Source organism: Astyanax mexicanus, chromosome 12 (assembly GCF_023375975.1).
Source record: "Astyanax mexicanus isolate ESR-SI-001 chromosome 12, AstMex3_surface, whole genome shotgun sequence".
Taxonomy (NCBI): Eukaryota; Metazoa; Chordata; class Actinopteri; order Characiformes; family Acestrorhamphidae; genus Astyanax; species Astyanax mexicanus.
In genome coordinates, this window is record NC_064419.1 from 35128423 (window position 1) to 35144343 (window position 15921).

At 36.0% G+C, this 15921-nt stretch overlaps 1 protein-coding gene across 1 annotated transcript; it reads right to left on the minus strand.

Annotated features, from left to right (window-relative positions):
* Window positions 1-450: 450 nt before the first annotated feature.
* ppp2r2aa (protein phosphatase 2, regulatory subunit B, alpha a) lies at window positions 451-12084 on the minus strand. The gene is made up of 10 exons (XM_015605303.3): window positions 11820-12084; window positions 9099-9173; window positions 7682-7779; window positions 6216-6381; window positions 5714-5826; window positions 5015-5192; window positions 4681-4845; window positions 3711-3880; window positions 3258-3349; window positions 451-2157 (listed from the first exon to the last, which is right to left on the minus strand). The coding sequence occupies exons 1-10, from the start codon at window positions 11824-11826 to the stop codon at window positions 1878-1880; spliced, it is 1344 nt and encodes a 447-aa protein (XP_015460789.2). The 5' UTR covers window positions 11827-12084; the 3' UTR covers window positions 451-1877.
* Window positions 12085-15921: the final 3837 nt, after the last annotated feature.

Genomic DNA, 15921 nt, shown 5'->3' on the forward strand with positions numbered 1-15921 from the left:
GTTTATTTACTGTAATGGGTTCTCCATGCATAATTAACAATATTAAAGTCTGTAATTATTGAGTTGATGTACATATAGTGTAAGAAAAAGTAGATTAATGTCACAGGCCTAGCGAAAGCCGGAAAAATAATTGTTGTAATTGTTATTAAACTGTGCATGTACAGTTTGTGAGAAATAGTACTAGCAATTTTTTTAAATGATCCCAATTGTTTAAAAATAAATTTGAATCAGTTGAAGTAGCTAAAATACACACAAAAAAGATTTGGAACATTTTTAAACAATTTCAAACTGTTTGTCTGCGATGGACTGGCAGCTAAGATACTAAACTCTTCTTTTAATGTGATGATTTATTCAAAGGCCAAAATGTTTTTACAAACTCCTTCACAGCAGTCATATTCCAGATATTTATCACCCTGTTTAACACAACACATTAACACAGAATGGCATATATACATTTTTAATGCCCCGTTTATTGTTCAAAACATCTGTGGAGCAAATGTTTCTTAAAAAAAAAAAAGAATTAGGTAACATTGTGTACTGTTATCATTAGCATCATATATGTAAAGGCCCCATATCTGTATAACTGTTTGGAATAGGAAAACAAGTGTTCTTAAACTTTCTTAAGTAACTTTTATTTCACACTATAGTTTTACAACTATTCAGGGAACCCGGGACAGTATTACTGTTGAGTACTTATGGCAAGTAGCCCTATATTTCATTGTACGAGTAAAATCCAACTCCATTCTTGTTCGTTTCAGTCTGCTCACTTCCGAAGAGTCTTAACCCACGAAGAGACCCTGCTAACAATAGCTTTCTGTCAGTGATATGACTACATTGAAATACCCTGAGAAAGTCATTTCAAATGTGTAATTTCCTTAAAAAAATAACTGTCATTCTCTCTTTACCTTTATAGGAACCACCATGTTAAAAAAGCTGCAAATAAAATTATTCACAATACACCCAAATAATAGGAAATTTGTAAGTAAGACATGTACAACTGTACACACAAATACAAGGCTAGACAAAAACATCCTGCTCTTTTTGTCCCTTTAAAAACAAAGACTGATATCAGTCACGAAATGTACAGTATTGGATAACTTAATGCCACTGTTAGTTTTGCCCAGCAAGGACATTATCAGCATTACAAGCTAGAAACGGCCACTTTAGTGACCACACAGAGATAACTGCATTATTATAGACTTGTGCTAAGTACTGGACTCAGAGTCCGAGGAGGGGCTGCTTCTTGCCTGAGCTAACTGGTGGGCGCAAAAAGGCTCATACTGCAAATATGGATTTCGAACTTTGGACTAAATCAAAGAGGCATTGTGAGTTTATTAAACTGAAACTGGAGGCTACATGATGAATCCTGTGATGTGTTTCACTGCTGAGGTGTGTATTGTGCTCCTGGAAATTGGTTTATTTTATATTAAAACACATGAAAGAAGCTCTTGTAAGTAGATGAGTGTGAATAATATGATAAGAAAATCAAATAATTCTAACATGGCACTTTCAATTGTTTTTTTGTTAAGTGCAGAAAAGTCTTTGGATGAAAACCTAGGGTGGGATGCATTAAAAAGCAAAGAAAAGAATTAGGCAAGTAACAAATTGTACACTATAACCATTTAACGGTCACAACCAACCAAATGCACATAGAGGGTTTTCTTGTAGCAGAGGTTTTTTTTTTTCTTTCTTTCTTTCTTTTTTTTTTTTTTAAAGCAAGCATTTTTTCCAAGGTGCTACAGTGGGTTAATGGTAAGACAGTGAGTTGACTGCAAAATGTGTAAACAGTCCTAGCTTCTGACCGGTTATGGATATCTGATGATATCCACATAGGCGGAACTCCTGGAGCTAGAACCAGAGACTAAGCCAAATCAGTCCTAGTTCAGTTTCTCCTGGAATATATAAAGGTTATTAATGGTCGCCATTGCAATGATGCCATCCTGAGGGTGCCAGCTAGTGTGGAGAATCTTCCTGCTGAAGTCCAGGCAGTCCACCCCGATTTCGTCATCATTGCGCCTGCTCCCTGCACACACTCTCCAGGGCCTCAGCGGGCAACGAGGTGAGCTGCTTTCCCATGAGGCCTCCAGGGTCATCCCAGGCTGGCCGTCACGACCAAACATCCGGAAGAAGTTGTTATAGGAGCCTGTCATCACCTCACTGCAACAGAGATGGAGAGAATTGCATGAAAAACTGCTTTAATTTCACATATACAAATAATACGAATAAGGAACACTTTTACAAATGATAACTCCGATATAAAATATCAGAGCTTCATTTTTTTTGTCAGGAAATTAAAGCACACAAACAAATTGTGTGTACCAAAGAGCACAAAGCAATAAATCCTTACAAGGACATAAAACAGGAACATGTTGTTCTAGCAGAAATGGTATTACTTAAGTCAGATTTTATCTTAAGCAGAACCATTACAACCAACATTTAGATGACAATTTCAAAACATTAACATAAAATGAATCAAACTGAAGGTGAAGAAACAGTCATTTGTGAAAGACTCATATCAGGCAATATCAACATAAAGCTTGGGTGTGCATGAGTGCCATTTTGCACTCATTTGCGTATGTGACGTATGGGGATCACCCTGTATGCGAGAGATAAAGGCTGGGTTTCTGATAGGGGGGCTAAACATATGCTGCATGGGGGAGGGTGCACCCTTTTGGATTTTATCACAGTATCAAAATAATTTTTGCATTATTGCTTCTGCCCAGTCATTTCTCAAAATTAAATATTGGAGAAAACGTCAGGTTAGTTTTTGTAAGAAAACAAGAGGATACGTAAAAATACATTAAAACAACAAATACTACTACTACTACTACTACTACTACTACTACTAATTAAAATAATATTTTACTAATTCAGTTAACTATCACTGCTTAATGGTATAACTATATATGCTGCTAAAATGGTGTAGTTGGTTACTGGTGGTGTAAATCAAATGGACTACTGCTCCATCCCTGAACTATCCAACAATGTACTTTACTGTCCTGATGAAGTTCACAAGGGTTAATAATTAGCCAATGACAAGACTGAGGTGACAGAAAAAGCAAAATAATGCAGTTATGCAGTCAGGGAGGAAGCTCAAGTGATTAGGCTGCTATTTTTAAATATTGTAAAATACTTGAATACTTGAAAATACTTGAATAAAACAAATGAATGGGTTTTTAGTTTTATAGGTTTTAAAAAATATAACAACACTTTACCATATTAGAAATATCATTATATTTATTTACACTTTAACTCACCTGTCATCCTGGCTCCAGCAGCACTCAAACTTATCGAAGATGCAGTCATTCTCATAGAGAGAACACAGCTTACTCCTGAGATACTCATGAACCTAAGGACATAAAAAAATAACATCACTGTTAAAACGTATATTTTTAAATTTTGAAGATATAGTACACATTATCAGAGGTCCAAATTCTAAGGGAACAATGGAAAAATCAACATTCAAGACAAGTAACATTAGCACCCCCTTGTGGTTAAACACAGCATTAGCCGTCTGTCTAATTTATGCTCCATTTTAAAATAAAGGCAATCATACATTTATATTTTAACTTGTTTTTACAGCAATGATTTTATGCAAATTATATAATTAATAGCCAACCAATGTTATGCTTCCAACATAACTAGAGAACCAGCACTAGAGTCAGTTTCAGAATCATCTTCAATCGAAAATGAACAGCTTTTTGTCCCACCTGATAGGTCTCCACAGGTCGGCTCTCCATGTTGAGGTCCCAGATCTTAACCGTCAGGTAGTCACGGGTCATCATGTAGCGGCCACTGTGGCTAAACTTGACGTCCGAGACAGAGGAGATAATTTCGGAAAAGAAGGAACGAGCACTAGGATCCTCAGGCTCCTCAAACACTGAGAAAGGAGAAGCATATGCTGCTAAATAGTTTTAAACATCGCACATTTCATAAAAAAACTACTATCTTTCACAAAATGCAAGCGTGCAAAACAAAAAGAGTAGGACCTCTGGAATATAATAAAGAGAAAGATGATCACAAGCCATGAAACCAAGCTGAACTGCTTGAATGTTTGCACCAGGAGTGGCATAAAGTTATCAAAAAGCAGTGTGTAAGACTGGTGCAGTGTGTAAGACTCATTAAAAAAAGCAGGGTTATTCCAGCAAATATAGATTTCTGAACTCTTAAAACTTTATGAATATGAACTTCTTTACTTTGCGTCTTTGTTATTTCAGCCATTTTTCATTTTCTGCAAATAAAAGCTCTAAATGACAATATTTTAGTTGGAATTTGGGAAAAATGTTGTCGGTACTTTATAGAATAAAACAACAATGTTTATTTTACTCAAACACATACCTATAAATAGCAAAATCAGAAAAAACTGATTCAACTGATTAATTTTTCCCCAGAGCTGTAGATGAGACAATCCTTTATTTGTCCCATAGTGGGGAAATTGACATTAAGATTAAGGCTTTCAAAATATTTCAGCCATTTTTTTTTTACATTACATTTTACATACGATTAGAATGTAATATACACTAATTATTATATTAGTTAATGGAGCCCAAGGCTGGTTAACAAAATGCAGAATAATGTGGAAGAGAAAGGACCCTCAATAAAAGCTACGGCCAGTTACTCCAATCAAAATTATGCCATTAAAAAGAGTCAGAAATTGGTTCGCAGCTTTATGTAACTTACATTTCGAGTGCCGATCACAGAGTGCAGCCGCCCTCATGTCGCACAGGCGCACAGAGCCCTTGCTGCTGCCATAAACAAAAGTGTTGCACTGGAGAGGATGGAACTCTGAGGCTGTGATCACTTCAGTCAGCTCTTCCATGTTCGTAGGTTTGATGTCCACAATGTCTGTGAGAAATCGATGGTTAAAGAGCTCAATGTAGAACAGAAATGGATGGCGGTGCCTTTGACTAGATGGTCAGGCAGGGAAAAGTTTTACAGCCAGTAAGATGGGCTATACTGTATGTGGCTACTAAGAGGGTTCACAATCTCACAAACACACACAAAGGAAGGATACTGAAGCTACGGTCTGTAAAGTCAAGGTGCCACAGGTTGATCCTCAGGTCATCTGCAGACAGGTAGGTCTCATTATCACTGTTGACTGAAATAGAGTTGATGTGATAGGTGTGTGCATTGGCATAGACCCGCCGAGGACTGGCCTCTACCATTAGGTCCATGGGCTGGAACACTGGAACCTGTGTAAGACAAGCTGGGTTACAAACAAATACAAATTTCATAGACTTCATAATTGGAACCTGCTCAATGTTTAGTTTTATAGAATTGTCCCATGAATTTTTTTTATGTTCCATGAAAGCTACAGAACACTGCACTCTTCTGCAGAATATGCATATGGGGCTCCTGCATTGAATGTGGATGAAATTTCTGCCAGAGTAGAACTGCTACACAGACAATTCTATCCAAACAGCTAATGCAGGTCACAATCATTACAACCCATTGCATTGTCGAATGTAGATGATATTTCCTTCTAAGACATATTCCCAGTGCAGCACACATTATACTATTCCTGACATAGAATTTGACAAGAATTCGATGCCATCATCTCATATGACGATATGCCATAAATGCTCAAGATTAAAGTCATAGTCACCGTATGCAGAACTCACACACTCCTCAATACTAAAACCCAATCTATTTTTCTTATACTGAGTAATACGAAATTGAGAAATACAGCATGTGATTATGCAGGTGTACACACCCGTAGTGTAGTAACAGATGTAGGATCCTTGTATCGCCCATCCTCCTCTTTTAGGTTGTAGCCCTCTGGTCTTTTATCACGTTCACTAATTTTCCACAGCTTAATAGTTTTATCTGCACATTAAAGAACAAAAAACTTGTTATAGCAACTGGGGAAAAAAACAAACCAAAAATGTAATAATAAATCTTATATGTAGATCTTCTGTAAGAGCAGAATTTATTGACCATACACTACCATAACACACACACACACACACACACACACACACACACACACACACACACACACACATATATATATATATATATATATATTTTTTTTTTTAAAGCCAAAGTTCTGCTCTAGCCCAAATATACAACACTCAATCCAAAACTGGATTAGAAAAGGTAAGACATAAAAGGGTAGAGATGTATAGGTCTAGAAAGTATAGGGATGTAGGTCTCCAAGTGGGACAACTAGACTGAACCAAACTATATTTTACCACCAAACTGTAAGTACACACCATTTGTGGACAATAGAAAGTGAGCAGCATTTTTCTGAGGGAGCCAACGTATCTTGTTAATCTTCTCCTCGATCTCCAAACTCTTCAGGTAGTCAAACTCTGGTTCGTGACTCTGGAAGGTGCTGTAGACGTTGTATTCTCCTCGAGACTGAGGCAGAGCTTTACTCTGAATGAAACAAGATGAGAGCCACAGATCTCACACCACTCATCAACCACACATCTTACAGCTCACAGAATCACTACACACTCAGTAGGGGAGACTGTAATAGGTTTCTCCCCCACAGGCAGTCAGCTTGCTTAACAGCTGATGCAGACCTAAACTAACTGTTTTACTGCTACGGAACAAGCAGCTCTGTGTGTTTTTATTGTATATTGGTATTTATTGAATTATGCAGTGTTTTTATGACTACGAGAAAGAAAAAAACAAGGGTAAGTGAATATTTTAGGAAATTATTTGAGATGTCTTCACTAAAATCACTAGTCACTGGTGTAAAAATGACTAGTGATCAAAACAGAAATAAGATAATCATTTATTAGGTCACCTATTGGGAAAATTCACATAAAGGCTAAGGCTTCCACAATATTTCTGTCTTTTGTTTAGCTACATTTAATATGTATTGTACAATATATATTTTTCTGTCTTGTCATTTAATAAATCCCAGCACTGGTTAATGTAATGCAGAGTGAATAGGCCAGAGAAAGGGCCATCAATAAAAGCTGAGGCCAGGTAGGCTCTCTTCCTGATCACAAATAACTGCAGAGAGAAAACTTACAATCTCTCAAACTTACAATTTCTTATTTTCTGCTAATAAATGCTCTAAATTACTTTTTGTTTATTTGGAATTTGGAAGAAATGGAGTCTGTAGTTTATGTAATAAAACAACAATGTTAATTTTACTCAAACATATACCTATAAATAGAAAAATCAGAGAAACTGATGAGCTGTATATGATTTAAGATGTCCACACGGCCTGGAAAAAATCTGATCTGTGCCACTTAAGGTGCAAAAAAAAAAAAAAAAATCAGATTTGAGTCATTTTTACCTGCAGTGTGAACATCTTAATTCCTCAACTATTGCCTAAAGACAGAGGCATTAATCACCGTTTATATCACTTAATATTATATTACATTTAGGGCACGTACTTTGAAAACCTGAGTGTGCAGAATCTACAGTCCCAGCTGCAACATCTGTGGACAAATGTGCTGCAGGATGCTACACAGAACCTGTATGCTTCCATGCACACTGTATCTCATCTTGTATCCAGACTAGAGACGGCCCAACAGGGTGACGGAGCCTTTTTTAATTGTACACAAACTTCCGACAGTAAACCTAGTTAGCCTTTCACTCTGTTATTGTAATCACTTATTTATATTGTTACATTCACACATTACGTTTCACGATTTTTTTTTTTTTTTTTTACGTCAGTGAGAGTGGCATACTGTATGTCTCACACATGATGTCTTACCTCTTGCTCTTGCTGAAAGATGACTATTCTGCCACCTCGATCACCAGTGGCCAAAAGCTCTCCTGAATGATTGAACTCCACCGCAGAGATAATATCAGCTGTTAAAACACACACATGCAAGGGAACATTGTATTAGGGTACAATTTGTGAACACTAGTCTAGAAGGCCTTGTACATTTTTCTGCTCTTCTTGCTTTAACACACCCACTACAACTCAATCCAGGCCTATAAATTAGCTTATTAGCTGGACCAGGTGTGCTGGGAGTCGAAGAAACACCGAAATGTAGTGTACAAACAGACTTATTAGCCCGTCCTGGTCCTACTGATCACACTCAATCACAGTTAATTCAGGACATGAAAGCATTTAAGACCATCTGAAATAGGATGCCAGATGTCTGAACTCTCCAGAGTGGTAGACCCCTGTGTGCAAGATTCAGCATCACTGACACACAGTCTTACATAAAAATATCCCAAGGCATCTGCAGACAGTGCCATCTAGTTCACTACATAATACTGCAACAACAATCTCCCCCACCCATCCCCATATCCATAGAGAACAATCGCCTTCTATCTTCTGCTCAGTCTCTCTGTCTTGAGGCTTTATTTGGCAGCTGCATGGTTCTGGGTCGTGCCATGATCTCCTTACCCAGCAGAGAATATGTAGAAAATAGAGTGTTAAGGTTTTGTTAAACAGAGCTTCTAAACAGTAACAAGGGGGAACAAGATATGGATAACAAGTCTGTTTAATTTGGACATTTGCTATTATTTTAGGTCTGTTTTGTAACAGGTTAAATTAAATTTGATTACATTTCCAATTCCTTGCTGAACATAGTAGCTTGTGCCTAAATACCGTTTACCATTGTGTTGTTTTTCCAAATAAAAAGCAAATACTGAAAGTCATTGCTTTAGAATTAGAAGGTTTTAGGGTATTACATTTGTGGAACATATCCTTAATTCAGATTTTTTTTTCGTTGTCCTGATTTCTACATGTTTAATTATTGTAAGGCAATTATAAGAACACGCTCTTATTAATCAAAAGCCATTTATTAGCAAAAAGCTATCCCCTAAAATTTTGAGTGTCCATCACCTTAAAAAATAAAAAGTGGCAAATTAATTTTCCAGATTGCAAATGAATATTATAACCCCCAGCTGCAAAACTCAAAAATTTTTTTTACCAAGTTTACAACTGTACCAAATCTAAAAAGAGGATTAAAACATGGTGTAAGAAATATCTGCGTGCTTTGCAACTGTATGCAAAGTCTGTGGTCATGTGGTTTCAAAGTTGACCTTGGTTCTTGTTATTCTGCCACATGTACACACAGCTCCAAAATAAACACCAGGGTCTGTTGTTCCAAATGTGTCACACACTTCAACAATAATAAAATAAAAAGCAGATTTATAGCATGTGTTTTTCTTACCTTCTGTTACATCATCGTCAATGGCTCCTTTGACCTGAGAGAGACACCACTGTCTGAACTCGCTGCCCCCATCTCCTGAAAACCAAAAAAAGAGTTTGTTCGCGCAAGGTGAAGACCATATTTTAGGACAAGCAATCATTTTTGTTGCATGTATTGATTGTAGAATTAGTAGAATTAGTGACCACAGAAAGTACAGGTCAAAATGATGGTGTTGAGCTTCTAGGTCTTGGCACGCAATTAATTCAGAACCCACAAATTCAAGATGATACCAATGTACTCATACTCCTGTTCTGATGTATTGGGAGGCCTGTCCTGATTGGTTAGAACTTTACTCCTAATGTAAATTAATTTAAAACCAAAACAGAAAAGGGCAGTCCTTAGAAAACTTAGACAAATGTGCTAAAGAGCCAAAAGTCATTTAGTTGATACTATTACTTAAGTCATTATTTTCCTCAACAAATAATATTTTTACTTAATGTCATTAAGCCACTCTACATTCTAACTAAAATGCACTGAAGCCTCTACCTGAGGCAAATATATACACAAACCCAATAATATTCATTGCCTCTCTGTAACTGCCTACACACTTGCTGTAGGGTTTAACGCATTTAATATAAAAAACTACATTTAGGTGGAGGCATGTATATTTTATGTCCGCTGAAAATCCCAGCTCAAGACCACATTTTGCTGGTAGCTGGATTCAGATGGTCTAAGCTGGTCTTTGAGTGTGGAAGCAGTTAAAGGAGAAATGAAACTTAGGGTGTAATGGAACATGATAACAAGTGCAGACTTTTGTAGAAAAGTCCAACTCTGTTCTCATCCAGGATTCTGAAACACAACTCTTTAGCCGATTTTCCCAACATTCTTATGTCGCCAACAATAGGTGCATTGTGTTGCCCATTCAAATTAACAAGCTTAATTTATCTCCACACTTTATTGGTAGAATTTTGAGGATCCTGACAATTTAAAAAAGGCATTGAGAACTTTAAAGGTGCATAGGTAGATAATTATAAATTCTTTTCATAAAAACAGTACCTTGAGCTAGATAAAGAAACAGATTGCAAAATACATTCTGTGGAATAGCATAGATTCCAGCTGTTGCTAAAAAAAAAACAAAAAAAACTTTAATAATTATGCATTTCCACAGAATTAATTTTACAGTCTGTTCTACTATCCTACCCATTTGTTCATGTTTGTCAGTAGACTTATTGTTACACAATTTCACGATGCAGGAGAACTACCTCACAGTTCTGTGTGTACAAACACAGTTTTTAAATAAACTACCTGTGCACTTTCACTTTCAAGTTCTCCAATGAAGTGTTAATGGTGTAAAAATTATTTCTTTGCATGGGCAGAATGTCGGGGTGAAGGGAGGTGGGCTATCTGACAAAAGTTCATACTCAATAATGCTTTACTACACTCAGTCTATTTTACACCGAATTTCTCACCTTAAAACCTAAATAAAAACGAACACTTTGCAGGGCAAAATCTAAGCCAACCATATTAATCAGATTTTTTTTTTATTAGCAGAGAAACATTAACCCTCTAGAATTTTCACCCTAATTTCTCCACAATTTACATGACCAATTACCCAGCCCACTCAGTAGGACTCCCCCTATCACTAGTGATGCCGCAACACCAGGAGGGTGAAGACTCTTCCGATACATGTGAAGTTAGCCACCGCCTCTTTTTCGAACTGATGCAGCATTGGCGAGTAGCATCACAGCACGCTCGGAGGAAAGCGCAGCGACTGGGTTTTAATACACCAGCTCACAGATACTTTGTGCTGCAGACACCCTTTGGAGCGATGTGGAGAGATAGCAAAGCCAATTGTGCTTTCTCAAGGGTCCGGCAGCTTTTGGCAAGCCACATGAACAGGATTTGAACCGGCGATCTTACATTTTTTTATTGAGGAATAAAAAAAAAAAAATATAAAAAAACACTGCTTTACTGAATGTATGGAAACAAAATGTATCTTTAAATTCCCACTAATATTTATTTACATATATGAATACATATACATATTTTACTGGTATTTAATTAAACATTAAAAACCTTAATCTTTATGTATGAACCAACTGCTGGCATTGTATGTCATGTGGCTTTGGAGGATGGTTCAACATACAGATTTAATGTTAACACACCTCTACCCCTAATTTTACTTGGCAGGGCCATGTATTTTGTGGCATTTTATTAATAAACGAACATAAAGAAATTAAACAGACAGTATAACAGCCAAAAAGGTGTTTTGTTGTCTCAGAACAACACCATGCTATAGAGGGTTAGATTGTTACAATATGATGACAATGCCTGCTATAGGTACAGATATTAAAATTCATAGAACTTGCTAATAAGATGTACATTTCTATTTTTTTGCGCGTTAGTTTATTTTATTGAATTTAAAAATATTAAATATGAGGTCTTCCCTGTGTGATTTACCTACAGCCAAATAAACAAATCACATTGCAGGCGATTCCACATTTTGAACAGTAGTTTGCTGCTAGCTAGCGTTAGGTTAGCTGTTATGGAGCTTTCGATAAAGGGAAGCTAGATAGGTTAGGTGACCAGGCTACCTAACACAATTTATATTCAGGAGTTCTGGTGAAATTCCGCGGTGGTGAAATGTGTTATTAAACAGATGAAATGTAATATATACAGTTATCCACAGTCTAAAGTCACTTCCTCGTATCCAGCGGTTAAAGCTGTGGCTAGCGTAGTTACCTTCCATGACAGGAGCGGATGTTCCCGAGCCCGGGCCCTCTCGTGTTTGCTAGATGTTCGGTATTCCTCAGAGCTCTGGATGGTTCCTACACCACAAAATGGGCAAATAAGCAAGATACCGGCTTCTAAATACGATCAAACAAAGCTAAAGATCCGGACAGTCCTCTGCTCTTCGCTGTAGAGCAGCTCCACACCATCTCTACTCAGGCGAAAAGTAGCTAGCTGACCCAGCCGCGACTCCGACTTCCAGTCACGTCGGCTGGAGATTTCAAAGTAAAAGCACTGATTTTTACATTAAGATGGAGATGGCGACTCTCAAAAAGCAAAATAAAAGTGCCCTTAAATTATAATACACGTTATACATATTTTCCTTTACAATTAAAAATGTACATTTATTAAACTCGAAAAGTTTAATTTAAACATTTAATTGCCTCCAAGAGTAATGTCACAATTGAAAATAAATGCATTGATTTATTATGCAAAATGTATATAATTATTTTTATAGCGTATTTTCCCCAAATTCTTAAAAAAACATGTCTTCTTTACTATTGTTCATTTTTGTAACAAAGTAAAAAATAAAAAAATAAAAAAGTTGCTATCTATGTAAACTCAGTTTGTTCATTAATCAATTTGACAATCATGGGTTCATTTTAATTGATTGTCTTTGGTTCATATGGAGGACTAGAACTCTCAAAATAAAAATAAAATTAATTAATAAAAGCGTAAATGAAGAAAGAAAAAGTATAAATGAGATATTTAAAACAGAAATAAATAAATAAATAATCAAATATATATATACAGGACATGGGACTTACCTGGCTAAAGCGCTGCCACTGTGATCAGGAGATCGCCGGTTCGAATCCTGTTTATGCAGCTTGCTCTCTGGGTGGGTAGATGGCGCTCTCCCCCCACATCACTCCAAAGAGTGGTGTCGATCAGCACAAGGCGACTGTGAGCAGATGTATCGCAACAGAGTCACTGCGCTTACCTCCGGCCACGCTGTGGTACAGTTCATATTATTTGCTATTTGTCATCTGTATGTACATTTTAACTTCTGTTCAGGAGTGGGAGAGTCCGGAAGCTAGCTGGTTAAGTATATTAGAAAAATGTCCAGCAGCTTGTTTTTTATGTCCTAGCGCGTTACTTACTGATTTTATAATGTTAGTGTCATCGTTTGGCTGGTGATGCAGAAAATGAAGCTTTTGAATTTAGCTGATATCCATGTTAACATGCCATAAAATCCACAATATACCAATTTAGTGATTTTGATCCGTGTTACAGTTCAGTATTATTATAAATCCCTGAATTATACATTTTCCTACTACATGCTTGCACATCATTTGTAAGTCTATGTAAGTGCACAGCCTGTACACAGCCTACCATGCCTGTAATCAATCATGTACACCATATCCATGACAAATGTCATTAAATAATTAGTCAGCATTTGAACATATATCAACCTTACAGATCATTCAGAAATTGCTCTTAAGAATGTGCACGTGCAGAGTGACACATACATCTAAATGAACTCCAGATCAGGCAGTGCATACTTCCTGACTGTACAGCATGTACTTTGCCAGCAGATGTCACAATTTCTATCCTGCTAAAGAAACTCTGAGTAATTAACCAGTTTTCAATACAAACCAACGAATGTATTAATACAAACCCTTTTAATACAAATGCTAATTTTAACACCTGTTCTACAATAAATATATTTTAACAATACAGGGCTTTTAATAAAGATAATATAGATATGCTAGCCCTTATATACAGTTTATTCCTAAAATATGCTAAAAATGATTATATTATTTTTGCTGTATGTTAGGTGATGTCAAGTAAATTCGTCCATTAGTTGCTTTGCTTTGACCACCTATACTTCTTACTATCCTGTCTTCATATCAAAAGGCATTTTTGGTCACTAGTAAAAACCTGAAACATGTCATAATGCTGGATGACAACATGTTAACTATGTTGTTTTTTTTTTTTTTTTTTTTTACTTATTTTTATTTGTTATCACATAAAAAGAAAAAAGACAAACACAACCATATTTACCATTCATATTTGCAGTAAACACACACAACAGCAACACACAGTGTTCATAGTGAAACACCATCCTAGTTTTGCAATATTTCACTAGTATAATTCTATATACATTAGAATTCATCCAGCTGCTTCCATCAACATTTATTCAACAATAAACCCAAGTGACCTACTGTCTGCGGCCATGTAATCACAGTGCCTCCAGCATGTTTGACTGATGAGCTGATTACTTCTGATCATTAACTGTTCCTTACTTTCTAGCTAATATAGTTAATCTTCATCTGTCCAAAGAACCATGTTGAAGTTCTCACCGCCTTAAAGTTCTCAAATATTTGCTTTGTATCTTAATACTATAAACATTACAAAAGACACATTGTTATTCCTATTAATAATATTATATGTTTTGTGTTTAATTATGAACATACCATTTTTGACATCACACAAATGTGATTTCTCTAAATGTTGGCATACTTTGAGTCTGTAATAAGTAAATGTAATTTCATATTAAAATATTAAAAGAATAGGATTTTTTTTGTCAAATATGGATCAGTGCTAAACAGCCAACATTTGTTTTACTAATTCTTCTTACATAAACAGACTAGCTGACATTTGTGGATATTAAATGTGATTAATGGACCATCAGAAATACTCCAAATTTACTTTGAATAAAACCCTTTTATATTCACTTACATAAAAACAATACATTTTTGCTTTCACCTGTACAGTTATACCTGCAATGGACTGGTGCTCTGTTCATGGGTTATTTCTGCCTTGTGTCCAGTGATTTCACATAGGCCCATCACAACCCTGTCCAGGATTAAATGGATGAAAAGAATGGAGACAACTGGATTTTTCGTTTTTGCCCTTTGGGACAGTGAAAAAATACAACTGTGAAAAGGATTTTCTATCCACAAAAAACATCTTTCTGGAGAATGTATTATTAGTCACAAAAGACAGAAAACAAAGCTAAGCCAGGGGATTGTGGCTTTTGGAAGCTAAAATGGAAACAAAAGTTGTATGACTGTAAACACAACCGTATGTGGAAACAGTTATTACTGTTAGATCATTCCGGCACAGCAACGAATATTTACTCTACAAACCACAGCTTATTTCAGCTTCTTAATATTCTATAGTCAAGCAGAGTGGACATATAAATACTTAAACACATGTCACCACTTTAGCACCGTGGGACCATTCTCCTGAATTTTAAATCCTGACTAATAAACTCATTTAAAAAGATGAAGCACAGGTAAGTATCAACATGCCTTGCAGATTACAAACTGATCCATAAATCCAGGCATTATAAATCAATATCTGTCTGTCCCTCTGATTTTTACTACTAACACAATTAATTTATTCACCTAGAAGATTCTATAGAGCCTATTCAATTCATTTCTTAAATAAACCTGTATTAACATTAATAAATCAAATTTATTTGATTAGCACTTTTTACAACTGATGTCACAAAGCAGCTTTACAGAAATATGATCACAGGACAACATTAAACATAGAAAATACAGAATACAGAACCCTCAGTGAGCGCGGAGGCGCTGTTTAGAGAAACCAGAAATCTCTTTATAACTATACCAAAACTGGTCAAATATGTCTCTCTTCTGAACTGAAGAACAATAGCAAACACATTTGTGCTTTACCTCAGAGACATTATACGTTGGTTTCCCCAGACAGATATCAGGCCTAGTCCTGGACTAAATATTTGTTAATAGAGAATCTGTGTAGTCTAGGGCTAGGCTTAATCCCTGTCTGCAAAACCAGGCCTATATGTTACTTTCTTACATTTTACTGGAACAAATCTGTGATCTAGACTGAAAAAAATTTACTTTATCTTCTAATACAGAAATAGGAAGTCACATTTAAAATACAAAGATTCTACCCAAAACATTATTTGACTTCTGAAATCTAAAATATCTTAATCCTAATTGATGTATACCCTGAGACCTTGTGAAACCTTGTTACAAACGTTTTGCAATTTTGATTTTGTAAAAGTAGCTTGGAAATTAATCACATTGACACTGGATTTTCTCTGTACGTGGAAAATGTTTGG

Coding starts and splice junctions, on each gene's coding strand:
- ppp2r2aa (XM_015605303.3), bottom strand. Junction 6,382..7,681: donor TCTTTCAGCAAGAGCAAGAG/GTAAGACATCAT, acceptor TGTTTCATTCAG/AGTAAAGCTCTGCCTCAGTC. Junction 5,827..6,215: donor CTTTCTATTGTCCACAAATG/GTGTGTACTTAC, acceptor TTTAATGTGCAG/ATAAAACTATTAAGCTGTGG.